The sequence below is a fragment of the Anguilla rostrata genome, chromosome 3 (assembly GCF_018555375.3).
Source record: "Anguilla rostrata isolate EN2019 chromosome 3, ASM1855537v3, whole genome shotgun sequence".
NCBI classification, from domain to species: domain Eukaryota; kingdom Metazoa; phylum Chordata; class Actinopteri; order Anguilliformes; family Anguillidae; genus Anguilla; species Anguilla rostrata.
Genome location: NC_057935.1, coordinates 9241301 through 9256275, shown reverse-complemented (window position 1 = coordinate 9256275; position 14975 = coordinate 9241301). Strand labels below are relative to the sequence as shown.

The 14975-nt window shown below is 42.5% G+C and overlaps 2 protein-coding genes across 2 annotated transcripts; both read right to left on the bottom strand.

The window, feature by feature from the left end:
• Positions 1–4346: 4346 nt before the first annotated feature.
• On the bottom strand, positions 4347–6520 carry LOC135250044 (protein chibby homolog 1-like). Its single transcript, XM_064325867.1, has 3 exons — positions 5898–6520; positions 5699–5764; positions 4347–5375 (listed from the first exon to the last, which is right to left on the bottom strand). Exon 3 carries the CDS (start codon positions 5342–5344, stop codon positions 4913–4915), a length of 432 nt encoding a protein of 143 aa, XP_064181937.1. The 5' UTR covers positions 5345–5375; positions 5699–5764; positions 5898–6520; the 3' UTR covers positions 4347–4912.
• Positions 6521–8093: 1573 nt separating this feature from the next.
• ltc4s (leukotriene C4 synthase) lies at positions 8094–14897 on the bottom strand. The gene is made up of 5 exons (XM_064325866.1): positions 14532–14897; positions 13240–13339; positions 12303–12373; positions 10752–10833; positions 8094–9757 (listed from the first exon to the last, which is right to left on the bottom strand). Exons 1-5 carry the CDS (start codon positions 14587–14589, stop codon positions 9616–9618), a joined length of 453 nt encoding a protein of 150 aa, XP_064181936.1. The 5' UTR covers positions 14590–14897; the 3' UTR covers positions 8094–9615.
• Positions 14898–14975: the final 78 nt, after the last annotated feature.

Below are 14975 nucleotides of genomic sequence, written 5' to 3'. Positions count from 1 at the left end.
AATGTAAACCCACAGCTGCTGTCTTCAAATGTCAGCAAAAAACACCAGTGCCCTCTGCCAAGCTGAAACAATACCCGGGCCACCTTTTATTAGGAGGAAACAAGCCTTTCAGCAGCCCTGAGTGGCGATACCGCATTAGGCCCATCATCGCTTCTGCATCCGGCCAGCGATAACGCAGCGCCAACTTAAATAAAAGCGCGGCGGACGCTAAACGCCAACTGGGAAACCTGGGATCTGAAGTCCTTTTGTGAGTCCTTCTCCAATCTGCCCCAAGCTTTTTTTTTTTTGTCACTGCAATCAATTCAGGATTCGCCTCCGTGTGGCCTCTTCGAGGCCACAGTTTTTTTTGCGCAGTAACTCACGCGCGGGGAAAGGGAGATCTCGCCTTTCGTCCTCGGAAAACGAGCCTTGAGCCCGCCTGTCCAGCGCAGCAGCGTCGCCTCAGGCCAAAGATAATATATATCGGGGGCGCGCGGGGAAAGAGAGTCCGCGCTTTGCGGTGAAATAAGAGCGGTTTTACAGCACGCCGTGGTGGAACCGAGGAGAGCGGAGCGCTGTGCCTGCTGACCGTGTGCAGTGGGGTCAAGGGCAAGAGGGAGCGAAATTGGGGTCAAATAAATGGGCCCTGCCTCCTCACCTACCACCCCAATCTTCCTCCAGCATATCGCTTCCTGGACAAAGACTAACCCCCCCCCCCCGGCCCCCACACCCGCGAACAATTCAGACTCCCTGGACGCTTTCATCTTGAGGGAGGGGGGCTGGATTAAAAATAAATGGGTAAACAGGCTGAAATGTTGCAGTTGGCCCCCAGCCCCGAGCTTTTGATTCCAAGGAGGAAGGTCTCCCCTCGCGGTCAAGGCGCTTCCTCGACCTCGACATAAATATCTACCGATCCTGCGGAACAATATTGATACTGCGCGTCCAAAAAAATTCCACACAAACTAATTTGGTCCGTGCATAAACAGCCCCTTTCTTCCCCCCCTCCCCACCACCACGGGGTGCGGATGCAAGGCTGCGTTTACTGGGGATGTGGCGGAAGTCGCCACGATATCCGATTCCAGATTGGGTCCGAAATGGGAGCACCGCTGGACTTGTATTGAATTAGAATCTGTACTTGTTCCGCTTCTACATGTGATTGTAGGCAATGGGCCAGAGTGGAGGAACTCTACACTGCCAAAAGTTCTTATTCCTTTTCATGTTCCATGTGGAACATGATTTATCATGCTACGTTTAACATGGAAATGAAATGGCAATATCAGCACTTAAAAAGCATTCACCAATCTAGAGTAACTTTAAGCCAATTTACTCCTGAGAATTGTTACGGCCGGCTCGAAAGGCTGCAACAAACAAGTGCAAATGCACCAAAAAAAACAATCCAGAAAGTGATTTAAAAAGAAAACCCAGACATGTATTAATATGTCACAAACTAAAACAAACGAAAACCCTACAAAGTACACAAAACAAAATGATCTCCACAAAACACAAACCACACACAGCCCCAAAGAAGATCTCCCTCAGCCTCATACTAGAGGGCTTATATTGGGCCACAGGCAGGTGGAGGCAATCAGACAATTAGGCAATTACCTCCACCTGCACTACCCAGACCAGCAGAGGCAGGGGACGTAACAGAATCAGCAGGAGTGAGACAGAGTGGTAAAATTCAGTTCCGTGTGAATGCAGGAGCCCATCAAAATACAGTTCAATGAATACATGGGACAATTTTCTAAAGGCACTTTGGCATCAAAGCCATACAGTCCAGCCAAGCATAACTGCTGTTATAATGTGACACTGTGGGTAAAGTATACAGCACAACCCACACATACAGAGCAAAGCTTCTGAAATTTGAGCCATGGAATGAAACATATTCACCAAAATCATCCTGAAAGACAACACAACACAACACAACCCAAAACTCCTCTGAATTACAAACCACTGACAGAGCGGTTAACAAGCCACTAAGCCAGTGAGGGGAGGGGGTGGGGGGGACTTCTAACATAATACAAGATTAAATAAATGTCTAATGAATTTCACACAAAAAATATGTGAAATGAACATATGTATGTATTCTCTCTCTTTCTCTCTCTCTCTCTCTCTCTATATATATATATCTATATATATATAATCTATATGTTTAACGTTTTGTATTAATAGGCAATAGGCTGTAGGTTGACCACTGATGCACAAAGCTGAAACCGCTGTTATCTTATTGCCTTCATTAAAAAAAAAAAAAAAAACATTGGTCAAAGAGAAACACGCAGGCAGCGTGCTAACTCTCTCACGTGCACTGGCAGCAGGCATGCTTTGCTGAGTGGGCAGTAGCAGACGTCTGCTTGCGTCTGCTCTCTTCCTGCGGTCTGCAGAAGGCCGATAAGGCCTGCCTGCTGCAGCCAGCTCAGGCGCTGTGGGTCTGTCCCACAATCACAGGAAGCTGGAATTAACCCTGCACAGCGCCACTTCCCCTGCACCTGAGAGCCAACAGATACGCACACATACACACACACACACACACACTACATATACACATGCCCACACACACACACACTACATATACACATGCCCACACACACACACACACACTACATATACACATGCCCACACACACACACACTACATATACACATGCCCACACACACACACATGCGCACACACACTACATATACACATGCACACATGCACACACGCACACACACTACATTTACACATGCACACATGCACACACACACACACTACATATACACATGCACACATGCACACACACACATACACACACACACACATATAGGGGCGATATAGCTCAGGAGGTAAGACCGATTTCTGCAGCGAGAGTTGCCGTCAAACCCCACCCTGGGCATGTCAAGTGTCCGAGCAAGACACCTAACCCTAACCTCTACATGCTGCAATGAGAGGCACACATTGTAAGCGCTGAAAAAGCGCTACATAAAATGCGTCCATTACCATTCACACACACTACATATACACATTCCCACACACACATGCGCATACACATGCGCACACACACTACATATACACATGCACACACACACCACATGCACACATGCATACACACACACTACATATACACATATACACCACTTGCACACACACATGCACACACAGGCACACACACCACATGCATGCACACACACACACACACACACACACAACCATGCCGACCGAGGAGCTGCACAGAGCCTCACATTTTGCAACACACCCAGGGCAGGATCAAAGGAAGTCGAGATGTTTATCTTGACTCTGCAGAAGATCTCACCCTTTCACCCCCAGGAGACCCGGACCCAGCCTTCACATCTTTAAATTATGCTTCAGACTCCATTAATTCAGTTTTCCAAAGCCCTCACTGAACATGAACCGTCCAGCCAGGTCCTGACCTTCACCGGGCCGCGCACTGCTCCTCACATACGCTCCCATTAACCTTGACAACGCTAACGCTCGCCACGCAGGCCTGGTCGGTAAACAGGAAAGCCCCAGCTCTCAGCCACCGCATTCCTGAGACGGCGTCTAATGCTCAGGCCAACGTTTGTCATTACAACATTCACAATGCTCGTACATGCGCGAAGTACATTTTTCAAATTCCTCCCTGTGGATTTTCAGTCATGGTTATAATTGCAAGCATTCCAACCGCAGGGATGCAGCCGACTTTCGTTTTGACGCCCAGTCAAATGCCAGTTCACGTGCAGCTTCCTTTAATCGATTTTTAGAAAATGTATCTGATGAAACACGCTCTTTCTTCAAATATGCACTGGAGAACGCTACCAATCGTGCACGTCCATCGGCCTGCCGTGATTGCAAAAACCCCTGAACTCTTTTCTCTGTCATCTGTGATCTGTCCATTCTGCCTCCTTTCTGTAATTATTTCCTATTGTGTACACAGACTTTTATCAAGAGCTGTTAACTGCATTTGTCGGCTGTCTTTGAGAAGAAGCCATTTCAGCAGCTGGAAGCAGCGAGATTTCAGTTGGACCTGAGATAGCCCTCTTTCTTCTCCTCTCTGATCTTCTGATTGAGCTCTGCTAATGTTTCCCAGCTCTTTTTAAACATCTCTGAGCAGTAGATAAATCAAGTGAGATGGAGCTATGTGGTTCTGGGCTTCCTCAGAATGGAATCTGTCACAGATTTGGGCAAGTGATAGAGCCAACCTGCCAAACCCTCATCTCAGTAATTCAGACGACTTTTAATATCAATTGCATGCTGGATAACTACTGGAAACTCAGGATTAACCACAATAAAGTTTAAACACCAGCATATAACTAGGCATCATACAAATTAAATATAAATTTAATTTCATGTGCTAAACAGCAGATGAAAGTTGAAATACTTCGATTCTGTAGATTTTCAGGTGGTCTGTCCAAAATGGCTTATGGAACTGATTGTGCCTTATTAGCGTAGAAACTCATATTTTGTGAATGTGACACGTGTAATTGGCTCTGTGTATTGCATCATGCACTTATCAATGCCCTGCAATTGGTTCAAAGTAAAAACAGTAATGGAAAACAAAGAGATTTATTTCAGTAAAACAAAATTAAAGCTCAGTGTAAAAAGTAACCCTGTCATGTAACGGTCTATTGAAATTATAGCAGTGAGCTCTTTCCTTATACAATAATGAAGATGAGTGAGCAAGTGTTCTGACAACACTTCTCCAGCACAAGGCATTTCAGTGGTCACTGCGATTCAAAGAAACAGAAAGACAAAAAAACGAGACATACTTTCATTATTCATAACCTAAAGGGAGAACACATTGCATTTAGTTTGAACCTGGACCTTGGTGCCTTTTTGTCAGAGCACACGTACAGAGAGAGGCAGTCTGGCATGAAATTCCAGGGTGAAAATGTTGGGAGCACAGCTTTAGACCATGGTGGGAGCAGACGGGTCGATGGACACTAATGACCGGCGTGGTTCATTGAGTAACCAAGGTGACCTTTTTGGGCAGAGGACGCTGCCCGGTCCTCCTCTCCTGCCGCAGCCCCTCCAGCTGGGCCACGGCCTCGGACAGCATGTCCATCAGCACCTCCTGACGCAGCCTCAGCGCGTTGTTCTCCTCCTCCAGGGCCTGCTTCCTCTGCTTCAGCCGGCGGAGCCTGGAGCTCGATTTCGAGCTCTCCCCGGGGCTGGAGGACACCCAGCGGCCTTCCACGAACGTGAAAGAGCGTCCCGCCAGGGAGAGGGTCGGGGGTCCGTCCAGGCCCAGCGTCGCCATGCGGGAGTTGTAGTCCAAGATGTAACGGGATATGTATGAGGTCCCCCAGAGAGGCGGAATGCTACTGAAGCCACTCCCCCTGTTGGGGGAGGAGTCTCCCAGCCTATCCCATATGGCTTTCAAAATGGACATCCCAGTTTTTTTGGCGTCGTCAGGAGTTACTCTGAGGATGAAGCAGAGAACAGTATCAGTGCTAAAGAGTTCATTATGGAGCTACAATCAACTCCTGATAATTGTGATGCTGGATTATTACATATTCCTTTCATTGAACATAGGTCATTTGGTCTGGCATTCAGCCAGACCAAAGTAAATCCCACTGAATATTTCTCTCTGTTTTATACACACTCTGATTAAGTGAATATCTGTACATCACTCCAAAAGCATAAGCAGTGACCAGGAGCTGACTACTTTGACCAGACTGAGCACCTAATGCAGCTATACAGACTGCTGGCGCAGACACTCAGAGAAATAGTAGTAGCTACATACCGGGCAGCCCAGGTGGAGCAATGTAGGTGACTTTCCGTGATTCTGCTTCAAGCGGCTTTTCTGACTCTTACACAGAAAAAAAATTGGTTGTCTATCAGCTAAAAATCCCCTTAATGATCATCCATCGATGTGTTCAAAGATCTGCGCCAGAAGCACTTTCATGAAAGCTCCTTTTACATCTTCAGTGAGTAATACCCACCGTTCCACGGCTCTCTGCAGAGATTAAAAGTCAGCCCATGGACAGGGGATGTCAAGGCTCTGACAGCTGAAAAAGGATCAAAAACACTGAGCAGACAAGGCTAAAGAGATCAAAGAATCGCCTCATTTTTTTGGCTCCTGTCACTTTGTTTACTTTTGTAATGTTACAATATGCATGCGCGTCACCACGGTGACAGTGGAACGCATATTAGTTGCCGCGGGAGACGACGGCCGTTGACAGCGTTCCACAGGAGCGCGTTATGTGCACAGATTCTTTGATTCCCAGATGTGTTTGCATGTTTCATCTCCATGTGGAATCATTTTCCACTCCTGGATTGCCAGATGTGTTTACTTCAGCGTTTTTTAATCACTTACCCACAAGAGCAGTGTTTCTACCACATAAGTGGTTTCCACAAAACTGATTGTAAGAGGAGAGTCAAAAACATAAGTCTGTGTAGTTGAGACTTTTGTGATTCTAATACTTTTAAACAACGCGACTTTTCTTTTATATTGTTGATTGTCCAGGAATGAATTACACCAGCGCTGTATGACGCTGTGTGTATGCTTTGACGCCATTTGTATTTTAATAAAAATTTCAAATATCCATCCTCAAATAGTTAAGGCAAACGCGAGAATAGCATAAATAAGGAACATTTATATATGTACCTCGGTCAGCAGAGTTACGTGTGTGTGCTTGCGTGCGTGTGTGAACTGTTTAACACGAAAACATTAATTATTTATTTAAAGAATGGTTATTTCCCCCAGAAATGGTAGTTAATTAATAAACAGTCTTCACTTGGAGTCGACGTAGTTTAATATCCATTTGGCGCCACTGCATGTCTGGAGGAAGCTGAAGCCTCACATATGCTCTGGTGCAAAATAGCGACGTAATTTCATTAAAATATATGTATTTTATATTTTAAGGGGGATTCCGTACTTGCAGAACTAGGCTATGTATTAAAAATCCAGTAAACATTTGGTGAAACTGGGTAAACGTTGTAAAGAATCTGGAAGGATAATTATGTGAACCTTAGAAGGCCTATGGTCCTGTTGCACGAATAAAATGATTAGCCTTATTGGTAGATCTTAAACAGTACTCTTGCACCATCTAGAGCTGAAAGTGTATATCTCATCACAGATTTAAGGGCGCGAGGATTTCGAGCATGGTAAATGGTAAATGGACTGCATTTATATAGCGCTTTTATCCAAAGCGCTTTACAATTGATGCCTCTCATTCGCCAGAGCAGTTAGGGGTTAGGGGTTAGGTGTCTTGCTCAAGGACACTTCGACACGGCCAGGGCGGGGTTTGAACCGGCAACTCTCCGACTGCCAGACAATCGGTCTTACCTCCTGAGCTATGTCGCCCCATAGCATCAAGGCAAAAGATAAGCAGTACAGCACAGCTCTGCAAATGCCCTTAACAGAACGAGCAACAGGTTGCAACCGTTGCAACTTATCTATGAATCACAAAAACTACGTTTTGAGTGAAATGTTTGCGGTTGTCGAAAGCCTCAATAGACAGGAAAAGAAACAAATTAGCCTGACCTCCATCAGGGGGTATCAGCACAGATCTTTGACAACTGCTACAGCTCTGTATGTTTCAACTTTACTTCAGACAACATGTACTCATCGCTGGGTAGATTGCTTAAGATTCAAGCCTTCTCTCAATGAGTCTAATTCATAGTCTTCAGAGTAGTGACAACCTAAATGTTAGCACTGTGTAGAATTAAGCCTTGTCGTTAATAGTGTAGTGGTCTAGATATCATTCCCAAGATGGTCATGATGGTATGTGAAATGGCCATACTCTGTACAAGGAGTTTTTTTGTGATTAATTTCCTTAGTTTTTGCACCGGGAGGTTTAATTAACACTTGGTATTATTATGCATGTAAGCTTCACTGGAAATTATTACCAAATAAAATTCTAAACATCATCCTAAAACAAGTATTAGATTATATGGTAGTGTATCAAATGTTTAAATCATATTTTCTGTAACACTGCACAACATATTGAGTAGGCTATAGCACCACAGGTGTGAGAAATATCCTTCTCAAACATAGCCCACTGTCCCAAACATAGGCCTCCCAAGCATAGGCCTACTATGCCTATAATACCATGACACAAAGCCACTATTTTAAAACCCACCATGTTACCACGTCACCTTTCACAGGTAATCAACCACACGTTTGAAGCTTTGAATTTCTCATTTACAAAAAGTATTTTACTTTCACAATAGCCAACATTTGGTCTGTGCAATTTCCCATTAATAAGAAAAACAGAATTCACAATTGTTATGTTTGTATTTCACGAAGACATGTTCCCACGATACACAAAACATAGCCGAAAACTCGTAAGAAAAGTAACTTAAACCCAGAGCAAGGTATTCAAACCATATGTACACGAATGCATCAGTCTTTAAAGACAAAAACTATTTGCATTATCTTAATAAAGACAACCCACAAATATATAAACTGCAGCGATCAGTGAGCAATCTTATTTACTATCACTGGCATCCTACCCAATGAAGAAAGTGTCTAAGCACTTTTTTATCTCTAAAGAAAGTGTTTAGACAGGAAAAAAATTATAAAATCAATTTTGTGATCTATGAAAACCTAAGACTTTGAGATCGATTGATTTCTTTGTGCTCTATCTGTGATTATATATAGTACGAATTATATTCTGAGAAACAAATTAATTTCCATTTACAAAAGTATCCCTTAAACCTGCATTCCTCCATTTATTTTATGTCAGAAGACATTGCTATATCCCATGTTTGTAATCAGCTCCACCTCAGGATTAAGACAAGCACGTAGACTCACAGAGCAAGCGAACATAACAAGCGTTTTACAGAAGCGTGGCTGAACGGAAAACAGGCTCTGTTTACTGTGCAGACAAGGTCAGCAGGGTCTGAAAAAGAGACAGTGAGGATGTTTGCAAAACATCCTACGGGATCAGCATAGGTTCTCCATGATACAGTGTAAATCATGTTTTGTATTTTTGGAAAGCCGATGTCATGGGGAGCAAGTTGGCATCTCAGCTACAAAGGTTAGCCCAGTGTGATATGCTTACAGAGATTCATTGTTGTATTGTTTTGTCATGATTGTGTCTTCATTTGATAACCTGGGGTTTTTTCCTTGTGTATAAGCAGAGGAGTGCAATGGTCGAAAATGTTTGTTCCTGCTAGATACATAGAACTACTGTCTTACTCCTGGTTGACATTTCTCCTCTTAAAAATAATGAATATATTAACATCAGTGACACAACAATCCAGGTGAATGGCTTAAACCTGAACCACTCATGGCTGGTTTAGTTGTATGTACATCATCAGCCTTTATGCCATTGTTGGTTACCCATGTTAGCATGAACACACACTTCAAAATGCAAATATATTTGAATATGTAAATTAACAAACAAATAATATTGGTCCAAATGTTAGCCTCAGTATCACATGTATGCTACAGAAAACAGGGCATTTCATTTTTTTTTTTTTCTCCTTCCTCTCCAAGATACTGAAATGAAAGCTTGGTTATGGTGTCGGTTACTCAAGGACAAGACAGCATTCTAGAACCATAAAAAAGCCTCATGATGTCACACTGTGCATTGGGCTGAGCCAGGGGAGAAGCTGTGCGAGGATGGAGAATTTAGCAGCCCTGGCCTTCTACCGTCCAATTCTGCTTAGTTCCTATTTTTGTGCTCCTCTTCCTCGCCTCTCTCCGCCATCTCAGTTCTGCAAAAGAAAGCTGCTGAGCTGTTTCAGGACATCCAGCCCCAGGTACAGCTGACACATGGAGTTCAGCACTCCTAGACAAGACAGGCCAATCAGCAACCAGAGAACCTTAGCACTGAAGTACAGGGGAGCCAATCTGCAGAGACAAGGGGCGAGGGGGAGAGAGAAGTAGACAGAGTGAGAAACACTAAAACTCAGGTTTCTTAACTTGCATCACATGACTTTCATGAGTTTTCAGTAACTACAAAGAAAAACAAAGAGGCTGTTGCCACAGCACTGGTTTTATCCAATATCCTGTCTGAAATGAATTTGGTGCTCTGACTGCGTTCAATTAACAAAAGCCGGTAGTAGCATGACGCTAAGGGAGCTTGCAACACTGAGGTTTTAGGCTTGATTCCAGGTAGGAATGTTGTTGTACCCTTGAACAACATACTCAACCTGAGTTAATTTGAGCTGTATGAATGGAATATACACAAAAAATAGCCTGATTCACTCTGCGTAAGAGTGTCTGCTACATGCATAAAATGTAATTGCCAATGTGGGTCATAAAATAACAATGGAAGGAAATTGACATTTCAATTTGTGCTTCAAGAGATAAAATCCATTGACCCAGCCAACTTTACATGCCAAACAACAGTATCACCAAAATTCCACAAACAGTTTCATTGAATTATTTTCTTCAGCAAAATTCCCCAAAGAGTTCCGTTGAATTATTTTCTTGAACTCGAAGCCAAGCCCAAATCCCGTCACCTCAGATATTGGGTGTTGGTTTGTTCACACTCATGGTGCTCAAAAAGGGCATATTCAGGGGGGTGCTGAAGCAAAGCACTGTCCTATCTGCAAAAAGGAAGCATGTACAGCCTTCTGTCAAGGAAAGCACCGTTTCCTGTCACTTTTATCTTTCAGATTGTAACCAGATAAGGACAAACCGTGTCTCAGTGTTATCGCACATCACTTCCAGTTCTCTAAATGGGTCAAGGCCAGGGACGAGAGCTTGGCCGTTAAAATCTTTCAGACCTATAAGCATTGCCAATGAAGCCCCTTTGCTTTTTTTGGTCCCAATCTTTTGTTTTCAGTGTTTTCTTTGTGTTTTTTTTTTATATTGCTCCTCCTACCCCCCACCCCCCTACCTGCTGTGTGCAGACTCAGAGTAGCCCCTGAAGTACATGAGTCGTCCGTACAGATAGAGAAGCCCGCAGACAGATGCAGCAGCTGTGGGAGAAAAAAATAAAGAACATCTTTACTGCGCCTCCGCCTCCGATATCTGTTCTGCGCTAAGTGGAAGTCAAAATTTATACCCAGGAACCCATGTGAATGTAACTACAATACAGTGCTGAGACAATTGTAAGTGCTCTTGTTGGCCTACCTGTTACTAAATCAGAGGCACTAATTTTAGGTCTACTGATTTTGCTAGCCATGTTAATTCACAGATACATGAGACTGAAAAGTGTAGGCTCAAAAAAAAAGTCATAACTACAGTAGGCCAGTTAATCATGCTGTCATTAAAATTACTTTCATTATTACATCATCATCTCAAAAAACTACGAGCTAATACAAAGTGGGCTAATAAACGCTTACTGCTTGTGTGGTCATCATCATCATCAGTTCAGTAATTATCAATGTATAATCAACTTGATGAATTCCTGTTTTAATTAATATGATTTAATAGACAGCAAGTCGTGAGGGAGAGGAAGAGGGAGGGAGAAGTCAGGACCACTGAAATATGAAAACTTCCTGGTTTAAAATACCTTAGAACAATTTTTTATTTTTCATAGTAGTTTGTAGTATAATATATTGTTTTTATGGAACAGTGTTGTTCAAAATTTGAAATCAAAATCCATTTAAAAAATCAAAATGAAATTGTATTGAAATGAAAACTTGGTAATCTACTACTGAATATCACTGGTCCACTTCAGGTCGAGAACTATACAGCTCGTTATCTGTCTATTTCCAAATATGGTATTGTGTTCTCTAATATGAATATTTGAGATAAGAGAAACACAGGCATAGAAACCAGGCACCTGCGATGGCAGACTCACATATGAAAATAAATTTTGCGTGCACAGGAAGTAAATGTGTTAATAAAATAATATGATACAGTCCTCAGAATAAAAAAGTTTACTAAAATTTCCCTCATTTGGACAAGTTCTCCCTCCTTTGTCATTGTCAATTACTATCACGCAGGATTTCAGCCTTAATGGGCTATACAGTAATGTGTAAATCGAAATCAATCAAGTGCAAATACATAGTAAAACTGCCGCCACTATACCTCCAGTTCTTCATTACCAACGTCTGAAATTTCCAGAAATAGAAGGAGGAAGATAAACACGCTAAAAAGGTCACGCCTATGTCCGTTTGTGCTTTAACAGCATAACGACAAAAGACTTCAGCTTCTATGAATGCTCAAAGAAATGGGGAGTAAAACTAATGAGCTAGTACAATACTCACATAGACCAGTTCACACGCGTATGACTGCAATTAAAAGGTAATTTTTGGGAAGAACTTGGTGTTGAGCATCATCTATATTTGGGGTTTGGGGTGTCCTTTAACCGAGAGCTTTTGAAAAATGAAATTCGTTTGTTGCTTTTTTCCAATGTAATTTTTATTGGAGTGACTTTTCCATGAGATCACTACTGATGTGACGCTGTGCATTACGGCGACGTTGGCAGACAAACCCTCACCCTGGCTGAGGAAGACTCCAGTCACCCAGAGGGTACAGATGAAGATGGGAAAGTACTCTGAGCAGTTTACTCTGGGAAAATCAGAGACACATTTTTTGAGAATGACACATGATAAACACACACACACACACGCACACACACACACAAAGTACATGTACAAAGTAACACTTTTTGTGTTACTACTTTTGTGTTATTTTCAACACATTTAGTGCTACAAATGTACAATATGTGTTAACACAGACTGCGTTGAAAGTAACACAAAATGGATGCATGTTAAAAAATGACATATTTACGTGTTGTTTTTAACACATCTGTTTTTGAGAGGGCATGTTGTGAGAGACAAACAAACAAAGGCCAGTAATCAATCAACAGCTGTCCTTAGCTTTCACTGACAAGTAAATGCAAGTGTTACACAAACTGGCTACTAACAGTAATCATTGATTACCCCCCCCCCCCCCCCCCCCCCTTTATTATTAAGAGGTAATAGATGTGTCCACTGTTATAAAACCTAGTTATATATACACACATACGCACACTTTGGTCAGTGTTCTGCAGAAATGAGAAGCAATTAGCCATTTTGTTGGGGAGACGCAATCCATGCTATCTTAAAAAAATGATATGACAGTAAGCCAAGCTTAGGTGTTGGAAACCTTCAATTTGCATCCCTTGCTTGTCTGTAGAAACTCACTTTCAGTTCACTGAACAAATACTAATAACTAGTTAAAATAGTAACTATGGGTATTACTGTGCACGCTGTGTTTGGATGGATTTGACAGCGTTTAAGGGAGTGCTTGCAAAACAAGTGTGTAAGTTTGAAAGAGCTCAAATATGGGTTGACTGAGTGTGCATGTGTGTTTGAGCATGCCAGGGTGTGTCTGGATAGGAGCACATGGAGTTCGTCCAGCTGAGTGTAAGTGTGTGGCACAAACCACTCAACTGAGCTCTGAAGACTCTCTCAAACTCAGGCGGGCCGGTGGTACTTGGAGGAGACACAGAGTACTTACGTCTGGCGTAGATCACCTGTAAGGAGAAATAGGCTGGGAGAGAGAACGAAGCGGTCATCACACCAGACATAACAAAGAATAACAAGCACCACACTAAATCATATGCTGCTGGAAATTACCTACATAGGCTCACTACCATTTTCACCTGGACTTTATGTCTCAAAATTATAACATGAATGTAGCTCCCCCCCCCCACACACACACACACACACACACACACACACACAAAAGAAGAAGAGTGAGCGCATTACATGGCAATAAATTATTGTTTCTTGGCTAAACCTTCGTTCTCCCACTAAGTCACAGCCTCTATTTATTCATTATTAGCACCAGGAAGAAAAAGACGCCATATACTATAACTACAGTAGAGGTTACAATTAGTTTTAAAATACTTGTTTCACAGTGAGCATACATACGGCGTGAACGTCATTCGCCGAAACGCGCACATTGCTGCTTGAAAATATACACGCAATAATTATTTGTGAGTGCGGGTCTAATTTCTACAACTGATTTATTACGTCAGTATAAAAATACTAGTTAAAGCACCACTTGAGTCCAAAGAGCACGCGAATTACCTCCATACCGATCATACAGCGATTGCTTAGAACGGGGAGGCGCGTATTTACTCAAGAGTAGTGATACTGGACAGAAACTGTTATCAACCGAACAAAATTAATATCTTTCTTGGGTATTAAATCTGAGAAAGCGCAGTTGCACTGATTCGGGATAGGGATTCCTATACAAGACGCAATGTGGGTACAATGAAGACCAGGTATGCACATTGCCTACTGCAGAACAAGTGAACCATTGTATTCTCAAATTTAAAACTGCATTAAACAAAACTTTCCATGCATCCAGTCACGATGAACTTTAAATCCGTAATTTAGTATAGGGGATTCTGGCAATTATTTGATAGTCAAATTAAATAAGACCACCGTACGTAGCTTTTCAAATAATCTATATTCGATCTGTTGGAATAAGGTATAACCTGAATGACATTAATAACTATAAAACGCGTAGATGTACTGGTGAGAAACCTGTAACTAGCTACTGGCAGTATTGCTCCAAAAACTCGATATTGCTAGGATAAAACCAGAATAGCGCACTTGAAAAAAAACAATGACACAATAATGAACTTTGTGAGAAAAAAATCACCTCGTGAATTACGATAGGTTTTCAAATTACAAAAATTATTTTCAAAATGCACGTGGGATTGCGGTTTTACCTTGCTCAAGAACTCCCAGTACTGTAACCGCCGCAATGTTAACAACCTGGTCGAGCATCGCGCAGTTTTGTTCCTGACCTGACTTCAAGCTGTGATCCGAGACTATTTCGAAAACCCGGATGTACCGGCTTACTTCAACACCGAATCAAAAAAAAAACCTCGTTACACATTACGTCTACACATATCGGGTGCTAAACGGAAAGATAATGGTTAAATAAAACTTCGGAAACGAGACTAGACTGGTCATATAAGAAAGTACGACCACACCCCCCAACGAAATTGAGAAATGCCTGCGATTCTAGGAAAATACATCCGATTGCAGGAGAAACTGGATATTTAGGGAGGTGGGGGTACTTCAGCCAGAATAACTTTGACTCATGGATAATAAAGGAAAACATGAAGGTCCGCACCAAAGCCATAGGTTGAGGATACCGGTGATGGTTC